This window comes from Eschrichtius robustus, chromosome 15, assembly GCF_028021215.1.
Source record: "Eschrichtius robustus isolate mEscRob2 chromosome 15, mEscRob2.pri, whole genome shotgun sequence".
NCBI classification, from domain to species: domain Eukaryota; kingdom Metazoa; phylum Chordata; class Mammalia; order Artiodactyla; family Eschrichtiidae; genus Eschrichtius; species Eschrichtius robustus.
In genome coordinates this window covers 39,406,448-39,424,585 of record NC_090838.1, presented here as the reverse complement: position 1 = coordinate 39,424,585, position 18,138 = coordinate 39,406,448, and the positions used below count along the sequence as shown (strand labels likewise).

General features: G+C 56.2%; 1 protein-coding gene across 1 annotated transcript in view; it reads right to left on the bottom strand.

Moving 5' to 3' along the window:
• Window positions 1-240: 240 nt before the first annotated feature.
• TTC7A (tetratricopeptide repeat domain 7A) overlaps window positions 241-18,138 on the bottom strand; it is a 125,677-nt gene continuing 107,779 nt past the window's right edge. The window contains exons 19-20 of the mRNA XM_068563873.1: window positions 16,115-16,317; window positions 241-2,500 (exon numbers count right to left, since the gene is read on the bottom strand). Coding sequence (XP_068419974.1) covers window positions 2,279-2,500; window positions 16,115-16,317 — 425 coding nt within the window. The 3' untranslated portion in view covers window positions 241-2,278. The remainder of the gene's footprint in view (window positions 2,501-16,114; window positions 16,318-18,138) is intronic.

The following is an 18,138-nucleotide window of genomic DNA, read 5'->3' as shown; positions in this document are numbered from 1 at the left end:
CCCTCTGCTGCCTCTCACCCCCCTCCAGGCTTTGGCCATGCCTCCGCAAGGCTTTAGCACCCTCCCCAAGCCCTCATCACAATCTCCTCAGTGGGCCCCTCCCTCCCACTGCCCTCCCCACCTGTGCGTCCCCGCCCCGGCCTTCATGACCTCTCAGGCCTCTGCCTCTTCTCCAGGGCTCCCTCAAGGCCTGTCCCATGGGTACCTGGTAGATAAATGAACACGCTGCTTCACACAAACCTGCTTTCCCTTCATGGGCCTCTTTATTCAAGACCTTTGTTTTGAATTGTCAAGCAACTTGCCCGGCCCCGCTGAGGCTTCCTATAAGGAATGCTTCAAGTCAAAATGCATTTGTTGCCTTTGCCTTTCCTTACCAAGGACTCACTACCAACATCTTTGGGCATCCCAATGTAAACCAACAGCATTTGCTTTTTCTTTTTTTTTTTTCTAACAGAATTCCAGAATAAAAATAGATCTCTATCATATATATATATATTTATACACATACATACACATATAGAGATCCTTCAACCAGGCGGGATGAAGGATCTGGTGTCCTTACAGTGTCCCTTGGCCTGGCATGGGAAGGCTAGAGGCACAGGCTCTCCCTGGTAGCACCTGGGGATGTGTAGTGCTGAGCCAGGGCTGGGAGGAGGGTGGGTCTCCAACGGCCTCTCGCCTCGCCTCCGAAGAACAGACCAGGCTCTGACAAACCAGGGCAGCCCTCACCCGACCTTTCCACACACCTTCAAGTGAGAGATGTACCACACGGGGCTTTAAAACTGAAACCCAAAGTGCAGATAAGAAAGGAGTTCCCTGATAGGCCCGTGGGGGCTGCCTTCCTGGGGATAGTTCCAAGAGCATCACGCAGCAGGGCTAGGGGAGCCAGCAGGGAAGACACCCACCCACCAGCACCCCCAGGACCCCGGTAGAGACAAGTGTCACATACACAGAGGCCTGCACAACCAGGGAGGGGCTAGGCTCCGGCCCTTCCTTGGGTCTCTAATTACAGTCCCTGTTTGGCCCCAGGCAGGGGGAACCAAATGGCCAGGGTGGGGCTTGGGTCACCCAAGAGGGCCTGAGGTGAAAATGGGCTGTGGATGGTGAGCGGTGTTAAGGGCAGTCCTAGAGATTGCCAATCTCCACATTATAAGCCTTACAGGGATCTATACTGTACCCATTGCCCAGAAAGGTAAGGCGTGAAGCAATGAGGTGTTGATGCAAGGAAGGGCTGGGTCCAGCAGCCATGTTTGTATCCTAGGGGCTACAGCCCGGGGCCTGAGGAGGTGGCTGAGGCCTGTTTCTAGAAAGGTGGAGGTGGGCAGAAATGGAGGTTTAGTTAGGGCCAGAACTCAGTGCCCCTGGCCAGACACCAGAGGCCCCAAAGGCACTTGGCAACAGAGGGGAAGAGTATAGGCGGGCCCAAGCAAAGAGGGGCAAGGCCAGGCACTGTCCACTAACTTGAACCTGGGAGAGGTCCATCCTCTTCCCGCTTGCCAGCAGATTCTTCAAGCCATGACTGCCCTGGGCACGACCTGAGAGTGGGGTGTGAGGCCAGGGCCATGGGGCTCCCCCAGGCACAGAGGCATGGTGAGGGCAGGTGGTGAAGTACAGCTATGAGGCTCCCCCACTAGCGCTCTTGGGGAACAAGTCCAGTCACCATGACTCTAAGTCACTTAGGGTTCAAGCAGACTGCCTCCCGAGGGGCCAAGGAAGGAACCCAGGAGAACCCTCTCGGCCCAGCCAAAGGGCAGCTCATGGGGTTCATCTTTGGCGTGGGGAGCAGAGAGCTGAGGTTCGAGACTAAAGCTTGTGCAAAGCCGGGAAATCCAGGGTCAGAGATATTGAAGGAGGGTGGCAGGTACAGTACAGGGGCTTTTAGACAGGTGGGGGGAGGTACCCAAGCCTCACAGACCCTTCCTGCACATTTAGATGATGCACAGATACACTGGGGAGCGTCCCCCGTGTTGATGTGGCCTCCCAGCTACTTCCTTGCTCATAAACTCCATGAAGTCTGAGTCCAAGGAACAAGGGATTTGTTTTTGATGCAGACCTGGTCCACCCTGCTCCAGATGAGCAGCTCTCAGTCCCAGCTGGCCCTGGAGGGAAAGCAGGGGTGGGGGGGTGGGGGGAGGCGAGGAGAACTAGGGCTGCAGCCTGCAGACATGTTCCCTAGAGATGGATTTCCCTGAGGCCCTGTACCTCCCCTGACCCACGCTCCCTGCTGCCCGCCTGCCCGCTGGGCAGCTCCCTCCCTCCCAGAAGCTGCGAGGCCGTGTCAGAGCTCTCTGGGGATGATGGAGAAGGGCAGCACTGGGCTGCTGGCCTCCAGTTCGAGGGCGGTGAGAAAGCAGTCGACGGCGGCCTCGCTCTGGCCCTGGGCCTGCAGCACCTCGCCCAGGCCCTGCCATGCCTCATGGCAGGTGCTCTGCCTCTCCACGGCGTCCCGTAGCACCTTCTGGGCCAGGCTCTTATGGCCCAGCTGACTCAGCATCACACCCTGGGGAGCAAGCACAGGGCGGGGTGAGCGAGGCTGTCCCGGGGCAGGGGCATCCCGGCCATCGGGGTAAGGAGTGGAAGCGGCGCGGCCACGAGCCAGAGAGGGCTCTGCATCTCGGGCTCGGGTACTGTCAAGTGACCGTGCCCTTGACCCATGCAAACCCTCCCTGTGTCCGTCCCAGCCTTACTTCCAGCCCGGCCTCCCGGGTCACCCACCGTGGCAGCTCTGATCCTCCTTGCCCCAGGGGATGGGCTTTAAGGTCAGCAGACCTGGCTTCGAGTCTCCCCATTACAGCTGAGGGATCCCGGGCAAGTCACCCCCCGCTGGCCCTCAGTTTCCTCATCTGTAAATGGGAAAGACCACTGTGCCCACCTCTAGGGTTGTTGTGAAGTTTACACGACAGTATAGGCAAAGCACTTGAACAGTGCCTGACGTGCGTGAGCTCTCAGTCAACGGATCTGTTACCCCCAGGCCCCGTGCTGCACTGTGGCGCTGCCCTTCTCCCCAGGGACCTGTGAGACCAGGGAGTGTGCGCTACAGGCCTGGGGAGGACCTCAAGCCTGTGGGTGGATGCACAGCTCCTGTGCCTGCAACAGTAGCCTGTCTTCCTGGGACCTAAAGCCCACCCCAGCCTGGCCAGGCAGGTGAGGGTCGCAGGAGGAGAGTCAGATGGCCGGGGAACCAGGGACAGATGCTGGGTGAAAGGAGGGCCTCTGGGAGGGGAATCAGGGCTGCCTGGGAAGCTTGGCCCTGTTGTTTGGAGAGAGAGAGGAAGTGACAGGAACTGTCACAGAGTTGGGAAGTAAAACTGGCACCTTGTCCCCCTCTACGTCCACCCACACTGGGAGGGGTGTGGGGAGGCCAGGGTGGTGAGCAGGGGGAAGGGCCAGGGTCCTCTTTCGACCTCCAGTCCCAGAAAGACTGCTTTGCACCATCCCACCAATCTGTGTCCCAGCCCTCAAAGGTGCCATAGGATAGCAGCACAGGGGGCCATCCTCTCATTCAGACATGAGGTAAAGCCCAAACAACAGCGACTTCCTGGACAGGCGGGGGCCGAGATGGGGGTGGGGAGCTGCCTTCTGTGTGCCTGGAGCCCCCTCTCGGGTGCCCACCCACTGACGGCCATGTACATTTTTAGCTGGAACATTTTCCTCCTCACCGCACTCCCCAGAGTTAGGCCCTCCGTTGCTATGGAGACCCACTGGGGAAGATGCACATGGCTGATTTCATAAAGTCTTCCGAGGGCTTGGAATACGACCAATTAGGCAAGAGTGAAAGATGGTGCTCAGGAAGCCCTAGGAAAAGCCTCCCCCTCTGAAGGCGCTGGCTGGCGGTCTGGTGGCCAGGGGGAGGGAAAGGAAGGGGAGCTCTTCAACCGAGGGCGAAGCTGTCCCCAGGGGACCACAGGGATGGGGGGAGGACAGGGGAACCAGGGGCAGGGTAGAGCCTCAGGCAGGGCTCCTGGATCTGGCCAGATGGGTGCAGTGCTGACTCAGGGCTGCCCAGGACCAGTGGGCAGTGTCCAGTCTGGCCAGCAGGGCTCCAGGCCAAGCTGCTCTGTCCACATGGCCTGGGAGCTGGACCCTGAGCAGCTCATGATGGAACAGGGCCCACAAGGAGGAGGGCAGGAAGGCGAGACGACAGGCCGCCAGACACCAAAATTAAGCACCAAAAATGGAAGGTTTGAGCCCTGTGAGTGCTGCCCATGGGGGAGCAACAGAGGACAGATGGGGAAGGCCAGCGGGGCCACCCAGGGTGGGGGCGGGGCCACAGTGGCTTTTACACACCAAGCTTTCTATATTGAGCTTCCATGTGAGATTTTTGTTGGAAAAGAGGGCTTTATAGCTAAAAACAAGTTTGAAAACCCCTGATCTGAAGAAGTGTGTAGGTGTTTGGGAAGGGGCCAGATGTGTCTGCAGGCTGAACAGGGGTGTGTGTGTGTGTGTGTGTGTGTGTGTGTGTGTGTGTGTGTGTGTGTGTGTGTGTGTGTGTGTGTGTGTGTGTGTGTGTGTGTGTGTGTGTGTGTGTGTGAGGCTGAACAGGGGTGTGTGTGTGTGTGTGTGTGTGTGTGTGTGTGTGTGTGTGTGTGTGTGTGTGTGTGTGTGTGTGTGTGTGTGTGTGTGTGTTGGTTTTACTCGTGGTTTAGGAGGTTTGTGGCAGGCTCCTCTGTATGTTCCATGTAGAGGGGAAAAGCCCAGGGCTGCATAGCCGGAAGACCTGGCCGGGTTGGAATCCCAGCTGTGCCACTGACAAGTGCCATGACCATGGGCAAGTGGCCCATTTTCTTTGAGCTGCTGTGTCCTCATCTGTAAACCAGGGGATAGAACAGTCCTACCTCGTAGGCTATTGTGAGGATTCTGCAAGGATGAATTTGAAATTATATAGCAGGGTGCATGGTGGGCTGACAGCAAATGGAAGTGTCCCCAGGATGAACAGAGGGTCCTGGGTAGAGGGGCAGGGAGGGCACAGAAGAGCGGATTTCTCTGGAGGGCAAGGCTCCCTGTGAGGGAAGACTGTGGGCTGGCGTGGGGTTGGATCACATCCCCCCAACCCTGGGGTGCTGACCTGAGAGCCTGAAAGGAGACACCGGGGTCAGGGTGGGGTCTGGAGGCCCAGGGCCTGTAACAGGATCTGCTGCCACCTGCCCGAGACACCAGCCCGTTGGGTTCATGTTTGGTAGCAACTCGGAGCTGTTTGCTGCCTGACAACTGGGTGGGGCCCTGCCCCAGGAGGATGTGAGGTCTCACCTGCTCTCCCACAGCCCGGCGCTGAGCCGAGGGCCCGCCGTCAGTCACCCCACCCCCAGCTGCCCCGAGAACAGGTCTCCAGGGAGATGGTGGGAACACAGAACTGGTGTCTCAATTCCATCCAAATATCCTGGCTGACTCCTTCCCTCCCTGCGCCGAGAGAGGAGACCAGACCTGCTAAGTGACTCTCGGCTTCTGACGCTTGACCTGGGAGATGCCATCGCCGTGCTGCCCACACAGGGATTAGAACGAAGTGCGAGTCGCTGATGGTGGTGGAGCTCAGGGAGGGGCAGGGCTATGGGGCAAGTCCCCAGAAATTCCCGAGGTCATCCATTCCCTCTTCCTGAGATCCAGGAAGGAGGGAGCAGCTGGCCTCATCTCATCCACCGGGGACCCTGCTCCTCTAGAAGTCTTTCTTGCCTAAGGGCAGCACCTGCTGCCACACCACCGCCTTGAGACTATGCTCCTCACTGTAGCTCTCGAATGCCATCCCTGACCCCACCCCCTCAGGCTGAGAGAGACAGGGTCCCCAGCTCCTGCCTGCTCCGTGATTTCCCACAGGACAGCAGCTCAAAAGAGTTTGGGGGCGTGGGGGTGGTCCCGGATGCAAAGCCAGGCACACCAGAGGCCTTTATGCATACTTAGTGACCTGCTTAGGGCCACAAAGGCAGGCAGCCTGAGGGCCGCCTCCCTGGCTAGGGTCTGGTCTCCAGTTTGTATGGAGACTCCGAAGGGACTCTCCCTGTTAGGAACCCAGGTTCTCTGGGGAAGTACAGGTTGGGGTCAGGAGACGCAGCCCGGGATGGGGATGAAGGGGAGCGGGGGTCCTGCCTGCCTTTAGGAGAATTACCACTGCACACCATCTCAACCGGTTAATTCAGTGCCTGACGCTGTCCCCCAGAGGGGAGGGGCGGCAGGAAGGTCCCGGCTGTGTGAGCCCTTTTCTTCTTTGGGGGGAGGGCGGCCCTGGGAAGCAGCCCCGAGTGCTAGGCCAGCTGCAGGCCAGGCTGAGGGCTCCCTCCCCACCCCTACCCTCAAGTATTTATAGAAGTTATTTTGGGAATTTTCTTTCTGAGCTCAAGGCACATTCCTGGGATTCTATAACAGCCTTTCCAGCTGGGAAGCCGGGAATCAGCTGGAGGCTGCTGGAGCCTCCCGGTCCCTGGAGCCCCCTGCTTGGGGACCATGGGGCTGCAGGAAGGAGTCCATGGCGGGACAACCTCTGAGGCTGCTCCAAGGCTCCCTCCCTTCACCCACCCCAGGGGGGGGATGGGAGGGGAGGGGGGCTGACACACCCTTCAGGGAGGCCCACGTTCCAGCCCCAGCCGAGCTCAGGCTCTCCCCATGCACTCCCGGATCCTCCCAGGTGTGTCAGCCCCTACCTGTCCAACCGCACTGGGAATGAGGAATCTGTCCCGGCTGACAACCTAGCCCACACATCACCACATCCCGCCTGGAGCTGCGGCAGCTCCAGGCCCACAGGCTGGTCCTACCTCCTTGCTGGGGGGAAGGGTATGACTCCTTCTAGACGCACCCGACGCCTGGCTGATGAGCTCCCACCCAGAGCTCCCCTGGGCTCTCACAGGACGAGGCCTCGGCTGAGAGAGCCCCCAGACTCACTGAGAGCCCAGCCTAGCTAGGGGGCTTCTGGGGCAGCAGAGGTGGCTGTGCTCTTCACATGCCAGAACTCACGCCTGTCCCTTCCTCCTCCTGGGGCCTCCGCAGGTGAGATGTCGTGAACACCAGCGGGCCCCTCGGCTGCGGGTGGTGTCTGTCTTCAGAGGGCCACAGCCAGGCTCAAGGACAAGCACCGGCTTGGTCAGAGGGCGGGCACAGCCTGCGGGGGAGGGGGCCTTGCCAGTCCCACTTCTAGGAGGGGGGCTGGGCCTTTTCGGGTTGGTTTCAGGCTCTGGGCTGGCTGGGGGCTCTGCCCACCCTGGAGCACGGCCAGGCCCACAGGGCCAGGTCAGGAAGCTGCAGCGAGGCCTCTGGACTTCGGATTCTAGAAGTGAACACCCTGTGATGGGCAGCGAGAAGGGGACCCCATGGCAGATGCTCCTCTCTAAGCAGGAACCAGAGCCGAAGGGGGCGGTGATGGCCTATTTGTGGGGTGTGCTGGCCTTCTGCACAAGGGGAAAGGCCTGAACCCTGCTACACCCTCCAGACATGTCTGTCTTTCAGACCACTGATTCTGGGGTTAAATTAAGCCAGCAGTGCTTAACCCTGGCTCTGAGCTGAGTCCGTGACACTGCCAGAAAGCTTCCTGTCCACTTCCTCATCAGGGTTGGTGTGGACTTGAGGAGTCCACACACTGGCCTAAGGTTTGCCTAAAGTCCTGGGTCAGAGGCAGGGGGACCCGCCTCCACGAGCCCAGGGCGTGGGCTCAGGGTGAGTGCTGGGGCTGTGCCAGCACGGGCATGAGTCGGGCTGGGGGCGGCCGCTGGACACAGGAGGCCCAGGCTGAGGGGACACGCCCTGGCACCTCCCATCCCTCCTCCCTTCTCCACTTCCCCATCAGGGAATGCAGACCTCAGGCAGCACTGCAGAGGGACCAGGAAGAGAGCTCACAATAAAACCACTGCACTAGGAGGTCACAGGGCCAAGAAGACATTCCTATTTTCCTGCCACAGAGAAGCAATATTCCTGCCCCACCGGAGCTGGGGAGACTCTGCTGACGAGGGGCTGTGTGTGTGTGCAAGAACTCAGCTTCTACACACACACACACACACACGACTCCGCTGACGAGGGGCTGTGTGTGTGTAAGAACTCAGCTTCTACACACACACACACACACACACGACTCCGCTGACGAGGGGCTGTGTGTGTGTAAGAACTCAGCTTCTCCACACACACACACGACTCTGCTGACGAGGGGCTGTGTGTGTGTAAGAACTCAGCTTCTACACACACACACACACACACACGCGCGCGCGCGCGCAAGACTTCCAGGTCCTCCCGTTGCCTCAGGCTGCCTGGACCCTCTCAGCCCTCTGCCACGGCTCAGGAAGCCAACAAGGAAGGAGAAGTCTAGGGCAGGTGGGCTGTCCTGGATGCGGAGGCATGGGGCCCTGGAACCAGAGACCTTGCTGTTCTATGTACTGCCCGCCTCATCCAGCGTCAGGGAACCTCCAGAAGGCCGGGTGCCGAGTTTCACTTCTCAGCTGCTCAGGACACCTTTCCTCCTTCAAGTCAGGAAGCAGCGGCTGAACCAGCCTAACAAGACTATGGGCCCGAGCATAGGGTCTCCCCGAGCCTGGCCTTCCCTGCTCTTCCTCTCCAGCAGCCTCAGGGCCCAGCATGCCCCTTTAGCTGCAGAGTCTCACCCGACATATGCGACGGCAAGAGGGGGTCTCAAATCCCCCTCGTCCCTCAACGCAGACTCTAGCTCACTGGGCCGGCTGCCCTCGCTCTCAGCCAAGGTCAGCCTGGCCTCACACTGTGCACAGTCTTGTCCCATCCGCAGGGCAGCTGGGGCTGATGTCCCAGACCTCTGTGCCTTGGTCAGAGTCGCTTGGTGGACTCAGAGGACGGAGAGGCTTGGCTACAATGAGCGTCTGGGGCTCGGCTCTGGGCATCTCCTTCCCTCTGCAAACCAAGAGCATCTGAACCTAGCCTGGGAGCCACACTTTGAAATGAAAAAGGTAAAAGTAAAAGCTTTCGCACAGCAAAGGAAACCATAAGCACAATGAAAAGACAATCCACAGAATGGGAGAAAATATTTGCAAATGATGCGACCGACAGGGATTAATCTCCAAAATATACAAATAGCTCATGCAGCTCAACAGCAAAAAAACAACCCAATCAAGAAATGGGCAAAAGATCTAAAAAGACATTTCTCCAAAGAAGACATACAGATGGCGAAAAAGCACAAGAAAAGACACTCAACATCGCTAATTATTAGAGAAATGCAAATCAAAACTACAATGAAGTATCACCTCACACCGGTCAGAATGGCCATCATCAAAAAAATCTACAAACAATAAATGCTGGAGAGGGTGTGGAGAAAAGGGAACCCTCTTGCACTGTTGGTGGGAATGTAAATTGGTGCAGCCACTATGGAGAACAGTATGGAGGTTCCTTAAAAAACTAAAAATAGAATTACCATATGATCCAGCAATCCCACTCCTGGGCACATATCTAGAGAAAACCATAATTTGAAAAGATACATGCACCCCAATGTTCACTGCAGCACGATTTACAATAGCCAAGACATGTAAGCAACCTAAATGTCCATCAACAGAGGAATGGATAAAGAACATGTGGTACATATACACAATGGACTATTTACTCAGCCATAAAAAAGAATGAAATAATGCCAGTTGCAGCAACATGGATGGACCTGGAGATGATCATACTAAGTGAACTAAGGCAGAGAAAGACAAATATCATATGATACCACTTACATGTGCGATCTGAAAAAATGATACAAATGAATTTATTTACAAAACACAGACTTAAAAAACAAACTTATGGGGCTTCCCTGGTGGCGCAGTGGTTGAGAATCTGCCTGCTAATGCAGGGGACACGGGTTCGAGCCCTGGTCTGGGAAGATCCCACATGCCGCGGAGCGACTAGGCCCGTGAGCCACAACTACTGAGCCTGCGCGTCTGGAGCCTGTGCTCCGCAACAAGAGAGGCCGCGATAGTGAGAGGCCCGTGCACCGCGATGAAGAGTGGCCCCCGCTTGCCACAACTAGAGAAAGCCCTCTCACAGAAACGAAGACCCAACACAGCCAAAAATAAATAAACAAATAAATTTTAAAAAACAAAAAAACAAACTTATGGTTACCAATGGGGAAAGGTCGGGGGGAGGGATAAACTAGAAAGTTTGGATTAACATATACATACTATTATATATAAAACAGATATTCAACAAGGACCTACTGTATAGCACAGGGAAATCTACTCAATATGCTGTAATAACCTAAATGTGAAAAGAATCTGAAAAAGAGTGGATATATGTTTATGTATAACTGAATCACTTTGCTGTACACCTGAAAGTAACAGAACACTGTAAATCAAACATACTCCAATATAAAAAATAAATTAAAAAATAAAAAAGAAAAAGGTAAAAGTAACCCTGTCTACTGGGCCATTACTTACAGAATTCTTTAACCTAATCCTAACAAGAGCCCTAGGTGCTTGGCATCACAAGTCCCATGTTACAGAGGGGGACACTGAGGTTCTGGGAGGTTGAACTTGGCCAAGGTTAAATGGTGAGTGTAGGCAAAGTGGAACTCAAGTCCAGGTCAGTCATACTCGAATGCTGTGCTTCAACCTCCAGACATGATACTGGGGGCTTAAAAACCATCCCAGCCAACCAGCCCCAGAGGCAACCCCGCAGGCAGCTCTGCTGGCACCACGGGCCACCCAACAGCACAAGGAAATTTGGGCCAATGACCCTTGTCCCATGGCAGTGAGGTCAAGCAGCCCAGTCAAAGGTGGGGCTCAAGCTCAGGCCACGTGGTCTTCCACGTGAATGGTGGCAAAAATACCCAGTGTTGACTTATCTTTTCACAGCTCTCGGCTAGTCCCCTAAAACTACCCCTTCAGGTCACAAGGGCCTGAATTATTATCCCCATTTGATAGAAGAGAAACTGAACCAGCGAGGGGAAGTAATCTCCAAGTACCCCCATAACTTGAAGGCTGGCAGGGCTGATTGATTGCCTGTCTCAGACCTCTCCTGTCTGATTGGTGTCTCAGACCAATCCTCTCCGGGATTGGGGATAGGACCAGTCAGGGGAGGGTGGGTGGAGCTCTGTGCTGCCAGAGTTCACCTCTTTGACCTTAGAGAGCACAGCCTTCCAGGTTAGATTCCTGGAGCACCTGCAAAAGGCCCAACCCAGAACCTCAGGTTTGGGTGGGGCAGAGCCCTGGTCCTTGCTGACTCAGGCCCCACCTTGGGGAGGGAGAGGGATGGTGGGAGGGAGCTTCTGGGGCTTAAGTCATGAAGTGGCACACCCCAGCCTGGAGAGAGGGAGGCAAGAAGCTCTGGGGCCAACTGGGGGTGGCCGCACGCCATGGCCGTGCCCCAAGTCCACTTAAAGACAACAATGCTGGGAGCCAGAGGGAACGAATGCAGGGGAATAATTCATCACCAGCTCTCATCAGAGGGAACGAATGCAGGGGAATAATTCATCACCAGCTCTCATCAGAGGGAACGAATGCAGGGGAATAATTCATCACCATCTCTCATCAGAGGGCAAGAGATGACAGAAACACTGTCTTCCTGTCTTTCCAGGGGCATCTGGAGAGAGGATAGGCCGGGTCACGCAGCCAGGATTGCTTCAGAAATCACATCTCTGGGAATTAACACGACAGGAGCCAAAGCTTACACAGGGCTGTCTCCCCCTACTGCTGGGGTGTCCGAGGTGGAAAGGGTTCTGGGGAGAGGGGGCAGCAGGCGCTAGGGCTCTGTCCCAAGAAGAAAGCATGGCCAGGGGCAGAGGCCAGTGAAGAGCAGGGAAGCCTGCCCAGAGAGGGGCCAGGAAACCACTACCTCCCAGGATCTGTCCCTGGGAGAGGAGGGCGGGGCGCCAACCACCACAAACACAGATGGCGGGGACGCAGCCACGCCTGCCCACTCCTGGCTGAGGCTTTCAGGCTATCCCTTGCAGTGAGACAGGCGGCACCAAAGCATCCACAGTCCCGGCTCAGCCAAGTGGAGGGCAGGGAGAGTGAGGCAGCCTGTGGCCAGGGCTAGTGACCCTCCTGCCATTAAGGTCAGGTGACCTCCAAGGAGCCCCCTCTTGGGAGGGTTCTCAGGGACTTGATGACTCCATCAGTCACTCCTGGGCTCCTTGCCTTCCCTAAGCATCCCTGCTCCCTTGGAGGTCCCCTCTCGGCCAAGCCCATGGAGCCTTCTCTGAAAACCAGTGTCACCCTAGGGACAACTCCTCTGCTGATCTTGGGAAGGACCCTGCTTCCTTTCTCAGGTTTCCTCAGGGACAGGCAGGTAAAGTTCAGGTTTCCCCTTCCTAACTAGATTCTCTGCCAGTAAATTAAGTTCTGAGCAGCCAGGCTGAGTGAGTGGGGTTTTCCGGCTACCTGGAGGGGAGGCTGAGACGGAGCTGGCAGAGACCGTCAGGACCTGCTCCTGGGATTTCACTGGGAATTTCCATTGGCAGAGAGCACGTCTTTCTCCTTCCGCACCTGGCAGTCTCCCAAAGCCACCTGGCCATCCCTGAGCCTGGTGGAGGCGGCAGCCTGCGGGATCGGGGCTTGAGGGCACAGACTCCTCAGGGACACTGCTGTGCGCGCGGCGGGAACTCTCTGCTGGCACAGCACTGCCGAAGAGGTGTCTCTTTCCTGCCTGATCTGGGTGGAAAAGCCTGAGCTGAGCCCAGGGTGGAGCTGGAACCATGGAAACGTCCCCATCACATCCAGGGCCGGGAGGGCAGCAGGACAGGAAGAGCGGAGAATATGCTTCTGGGCCAAAGTTCAAGTTCTTGGAAGCCTGAACCCCAGCTCCTGAAAACAACAGCCCTCCCCTCCCAGAGGCTTTCTCCAGCCTGTCTCCAAATCTCCTGTCCCACGTACAAAGCCCGGGAGAGGCCACAAGGCCGGCCTCCTGGTGTTGGACCATCCTGCCCAGGAACTGCAGGGCAGAACCGGGCACGCAACACAGCTCACTGAGTGCATCTCTGCCCTCCTCTCTCCGGAACTCGGAGCGTGGGACTCAGCCACTAAATCAGGGGGCTCACTGAGGAACCCAGAGCTCTTCCAGACCAGGCTATGGGTGGCCATGCTCTCAGGGGAGGGCTGTGTCTCCTTCCCCTTGTACCTAGCAGAGGCCGATGTCCTCAAAGAGCCACAGTGGCATGGCAAGGCCAGGATGTCCTCCCTGGGAACCTGTCTTGGCAATGACTCCAATGGGGGGGGTGTGTGTACCAGTTCCCCTCCATAGTCCTTTTTCTGGATAATTCTCCAAGCATGCACCAACCTCACGCTGAGACAACTGCTGTGTCTCTTATTCGCTACTGACTCTTTTTAGATTTGTGAATCTAAGGGATTCACATCAAATCTAAGGGATTTGTGAATCCCTTACATAAGTGCCAAGCTGACTTAGACCGATGGGGAGTGACTCCCATCATGCAGTACCATGGTGAAAAAGATCCCAAGATCCCATCTGTGCTCAGTGGGAAAAAATGCTGTGACGGATAAGCGACGTCTGTCACGGGCGAGGGACTGGAGAGTGTGGCATGTGTTGTGTTCTGTCTTTTCTGATATTGCACTGCAGACTTTCAGAAGCACTCTCACATGCGTCACCTCATTTGATTAGAACAACACTGGTCTAGTAATGATGAAGCTCATTATTCATTTATAAAAGGAGACGTCAGGAGCATGGAAGTTAAGTGTGTCTTTTCCTAAATCACCCAAGTGAATTAGGGCCAGAGCCGGGATTAGATTCCAGATGTCCTGAGTCTGAGGACTGCACAGGGAAGACACTTAGCTCAGGGAACACCGGAGTCCAACAAGCCAAAGTGTTCGCATGTCTTTGGGAAAACAGTGCTTAGTAAATCTTCCCCAGGCTTGAAATTTGCTATTCTTTATGCATATGTGTGGGATGCTGGCAGGAACACAGAGTGTGGAAAGGGGATGGGCTGCCCACGCTGGAGCCGACTGCCCCTCTGGTTGCTTGTAATTTAACAGTGGGCAGTCCTTTCTCCAATTATATCAAATCAGCAAGGCACCCCAGGAAGAGAAAAGGGACCTTTTCAGAAACATCTGTAGGGAGCCACTCCGGACAACTTATTCAGTTACCATGGAAACCCACCCTTGCAAACTGCTTCAGTTTCAGGAAAATAGCTACAAACAATAATAAGCATAAATGAAAAATGGTACATGTTGCTTCAAAATTGTACTTGTGGGCTTCCCTGGTGGCGCAGTGGTTGAGAGTCTGCTGCCAATGCAGGGGACACGGGTTCGAGCCCTGGTCTGGGAAGATCCCACATGCCGCGGAGCAACTGGGCCCGTGAGCCACAATTACTGAGCCTGCGCGCCTGGAGCCTGTGCTCCGCAACAAGAGAGGCCGCGACAGTGAGAGGCCCGCGCATCGTGATGAGGAGTGGCCCCCGCTTGCCACAACTAGAGAAAGCCCTCGCACAGAAACGAACACAGCCATAAATAAATAAATAAATAAATTAAAAAAAAAAAAAAAAAAAAAAGTCCTGAGACAAGCAGCCAAGGAAGGGCTCCTGTGGCACCTCCATGGTTTTTAAAAAAAAAAGAAAAAAAAAAATTGTACTTGTTATTGGATTTGGTCGGGTTTTCGAGACCAAGACGGCAGGCTCATATCCACGAGCACAGGGAAAGGCAGCCATCTGCCTGGCTGCAGGCCTAACGACAGAGCCCACATCCCCCCTCCCAGATCCCTAATCAAGTTTCTGGATGTGACCTCCGGGGAGGCATTTATCAGAGGAGCTAATGTCTCAATTGCAGGAGGAAGGAGGATGTGCCTTGCAAAAAACAAACATTTGCTGAGCCGACAGGAAGGCAACATGGCGCCATGTGGAGGGAACCTGGACCAGGCCAAGATGTTGGTTGCTACATGGGCCTGAGCTAGAAATCCTTTAAGAGATCAGGCTGAGATGGGAATCTCTGTTCTAGTCTGTTTTCAAGGACTCTCGGGGTTAGCAAGGACCTTATAAAGATGACCTGGTCCAGCTCCTCCCGCACGTGATATTTATATTCTCTGGGCAACATCCTCACCAGTTGATTCATGAGTCTGTGCTTGGACTATGCCAAGAGTTAAATCGTTTTTCCTGACACTGAGCTGACATCTAACTCCTCGTAGCTTCTACTCACGAACAAATCAGACCCCTTTTGTCAGTGATAATCCTTCAGCCACCTGGAGCCATGCTCCTGATGCTTCTGTGTTCTCCATGGGGCAGACGTCAGAGATACCCTCACGGCCATTCTCCCCAGAGAGCTCTCAAAGTGAGACATCTGAGGTGGAACCCAGACCCTGAGACTGGGAAAGACTGTGTTGCTGTGGGCTCCTAAATTATACTTCAGAAATCACTGTGCATATGCAGGCCTGTACACTTTCAATCACTACATTTATCCTGATACCTGCTCTCTGAAAGCAGGTAAGGAAGGCAAGGAAAAACAGTCTTCCCTAGGGTATGCTATACCACCTGTTAGAGAGATGTTTCCTGGACCAGAGAATCCCCATTGCACAGGTAAGTAAAACTGAGGTTCCAAGAAGGGGCTGACTTGCCCACGATCACCCAGGAAGAGAATAGCAAGGCCAGGACAAAAGCACCAGCCTCCTGCTCCCAGCCTCTGAACCTTCTCACAGGAGAGTCATTGAGCCCTGGGCACCCAAGTCCTGGGCTCCATGTCCTAGGATTAGGGGCTGCTGGCCCCTCTTAGCACCCCGAGGCCATTCTCAATGTGTGCTTGAGTCAGGCCTGACATGACAGCCCACCCCAAAACATCGCCTGAATCCCACAAGGAGGCATGGAGCGCCTCTCAAATGGGCAAGGCAGCCCCGTGATCAGGGAGGGCCTGGGGACCCCCGAAAAAAAGCATTTTGGTATCCGCCTAGAGTCTCCAGGGCAGGGACCTGATGAGTACCACCAGTGAAAACCTTTGGGGCTCGATCGCCTTACAGAAACACAGCAAAAGGGAGTCACAAAGAATCAACCAATCCTCCTCATCCCCTTAGGCAGGCTCTGATTGAAGGGGGATGGCCTGTCTCTACAAGAACAGAGAATGGTCTCTGTTCTCCCAACAGAGCAGGAAGGAAGCCACCTCCCCCTGGACAGCAGGTGACAGTGGCAGCAGGGCACTGTAGGCAGTGGAGGCTGCGGGGTGGGGAGGGGGGCCCTGAGGCCTTCGGAGCGGGTGCGGGGCTGACTCACCAGGCTATGCATGATGCGCACGCCGTCGGGGTTCACTGTGAGCGCCTCCTCGTACAGCTGCTTGGCCTCCTCCAAGCTGCCCTTCATCTCGGCCAGCCGGCCCCGCATGTAGAGCACTGAGTGTGACGTGGGGAAGAGGCCCGCTGCCTCCTGGATGCAGAAGCCTGCTTCCTTGAGGTGCCGCTGCTCCATGAACAGCTCGGCTGTGAAACCAGAAGGGCAGGTGAGGTGGTGGGAAGAGTCAGAGGCGGCGGCCCCCTCCCGCATCCGACCGTCAGCCCCTGGAGTTTAGGAACTGGTCTTGGGTGATGGAAACCACCCCGCCGAGACACAGCACGGGACTGGCTTGCTCTGGGGTGCGGCGGTAGCACCAGGCCGCGGTTTCTGAGTGCTCACTCTGTGTCAAGTTCATGCTCTGTGCTGCACGCAGACCGACTCCACCAACACTCAAAAACCCTACGTGAACAACGCACTTCTATTACCCACTTCAGGGAGGAGGAAACGGGCACAGAGAGGGTAAGGAACTCGCGTCAAGGCCACAGGGAGAGTAAGCGATGGAGCCAGGGTTTGCGCTGGGCTGTCTGACTTCGGAGCCTGGCAGCGGGGACATGGGTGGGGTCCCCTGCAGCTAAGCGTTTGCTCGGGTGACTCTTCTGTCCCGTCACTTCACCTATTCATCACGTATCTGGGAACAGGGGGCGGGAGGCAGATGAGGTCGCTTTCCAGGGAGGGCGGCCGACTAAAGAGCTAATCCACCTGCGTGATCAGGACGAGGACAGCCAAGTGATGCTACCAAGGAGGGGTGGGAGGAGGGAGGCCCAGGGAGCGCCGCCGCGGAGGGCAGGGCTGGGGCTCACACTGGGGAGCTACAAACCCGCCTGCACTTACTGAGAGCTGACCGTGGGCCAAGCAAGCATCTCCTCTCATTTAATCCTCAGGAGTCTGGGAGGGAGACTCTCCCGCGCCCCAGGCTGACACACCAGGCTGAGAGAGGGAGGGCCTCACCCCAGTCCCTCGGTTGGAAGGGGCAGCTCCTGGCCTCCCTCCAAACTCGGGACCTTCTGTCGCATGGAGAGGAATCAGGGACGCACACGCCTTTCAACCAACAGGTGGGGAAGATCCGCCCCACAACCAGTTTGCCTTCTTCCCCCAGATCAGTAGAAAATAGGGCAGTTTCTCCAATTGCGGGCCCACCCACACAGACGCGCATTTCAAACCCACGCTGCACAGGTACACACCCACCGGAGGCACCCTCAGAAGCGCGGAGCATCGGAGGGTGCCTCGCAGCCCACTCAGCCTTCGTCTCGTGGCAGCGCGGGCTCGGCTGCCCCGCACAGATGGGAGGGAGCACAGAAGGGCAAGCAGAGCCGGGCGGGGGGCTTTGCCAAGAGCTGTTCCCAGCACAGGCCGAGAGCTGAGGTTACACGAGTTCACATTAGGTCTGGGGGCTGGGGGCGGATAACAGACTCCCCAAAGAAAGCTCCCAGAAAAGGTGGAAGACCTGGGCCCAGGCAGCCCATCTTCTGGTTCCAACAAGAAGCAGGAAGGAGGCCTAAGGCCTTGACTGTAGCACACAGCACAGTGGGCACTCAGCATGAATGTGGCCTAAGGTCCACTGTAATCAAAGTAGCTTGAATGCTGCAGAAGGCATTCTGAGCAGGGTACTCTTTTTCTCCTCTGGAGTTGAGAATTTGGGAGAATCAGAGAATTAATTAAACTCAGAGGAGCCAGGTTCCCATGATAAGGTGCGAGAGAAGCACAGGCTCTTGTCCTCAGAGACGGCCTGAATTGGAGATTCCCACGGTGGAAAACTTGGAAGGCCAGGCCAGGAGGGGTGGGCTTCGAACCCGGGGCCCGGCAGGGAGGGCTGGCTATCTCAGCCTCGCTCTCCTTTGCTCTGCTGTTGTGTTTCCTTCCGGAGCTGCCGCCTGGGGCTCTCCGCCGGCTGCCTTCATACGTATGTCCAATGTCCAGCTGCTGAGGACTGACTGTGCCTGGCCCTCCCATGAGAAGGAGAAAGAGGA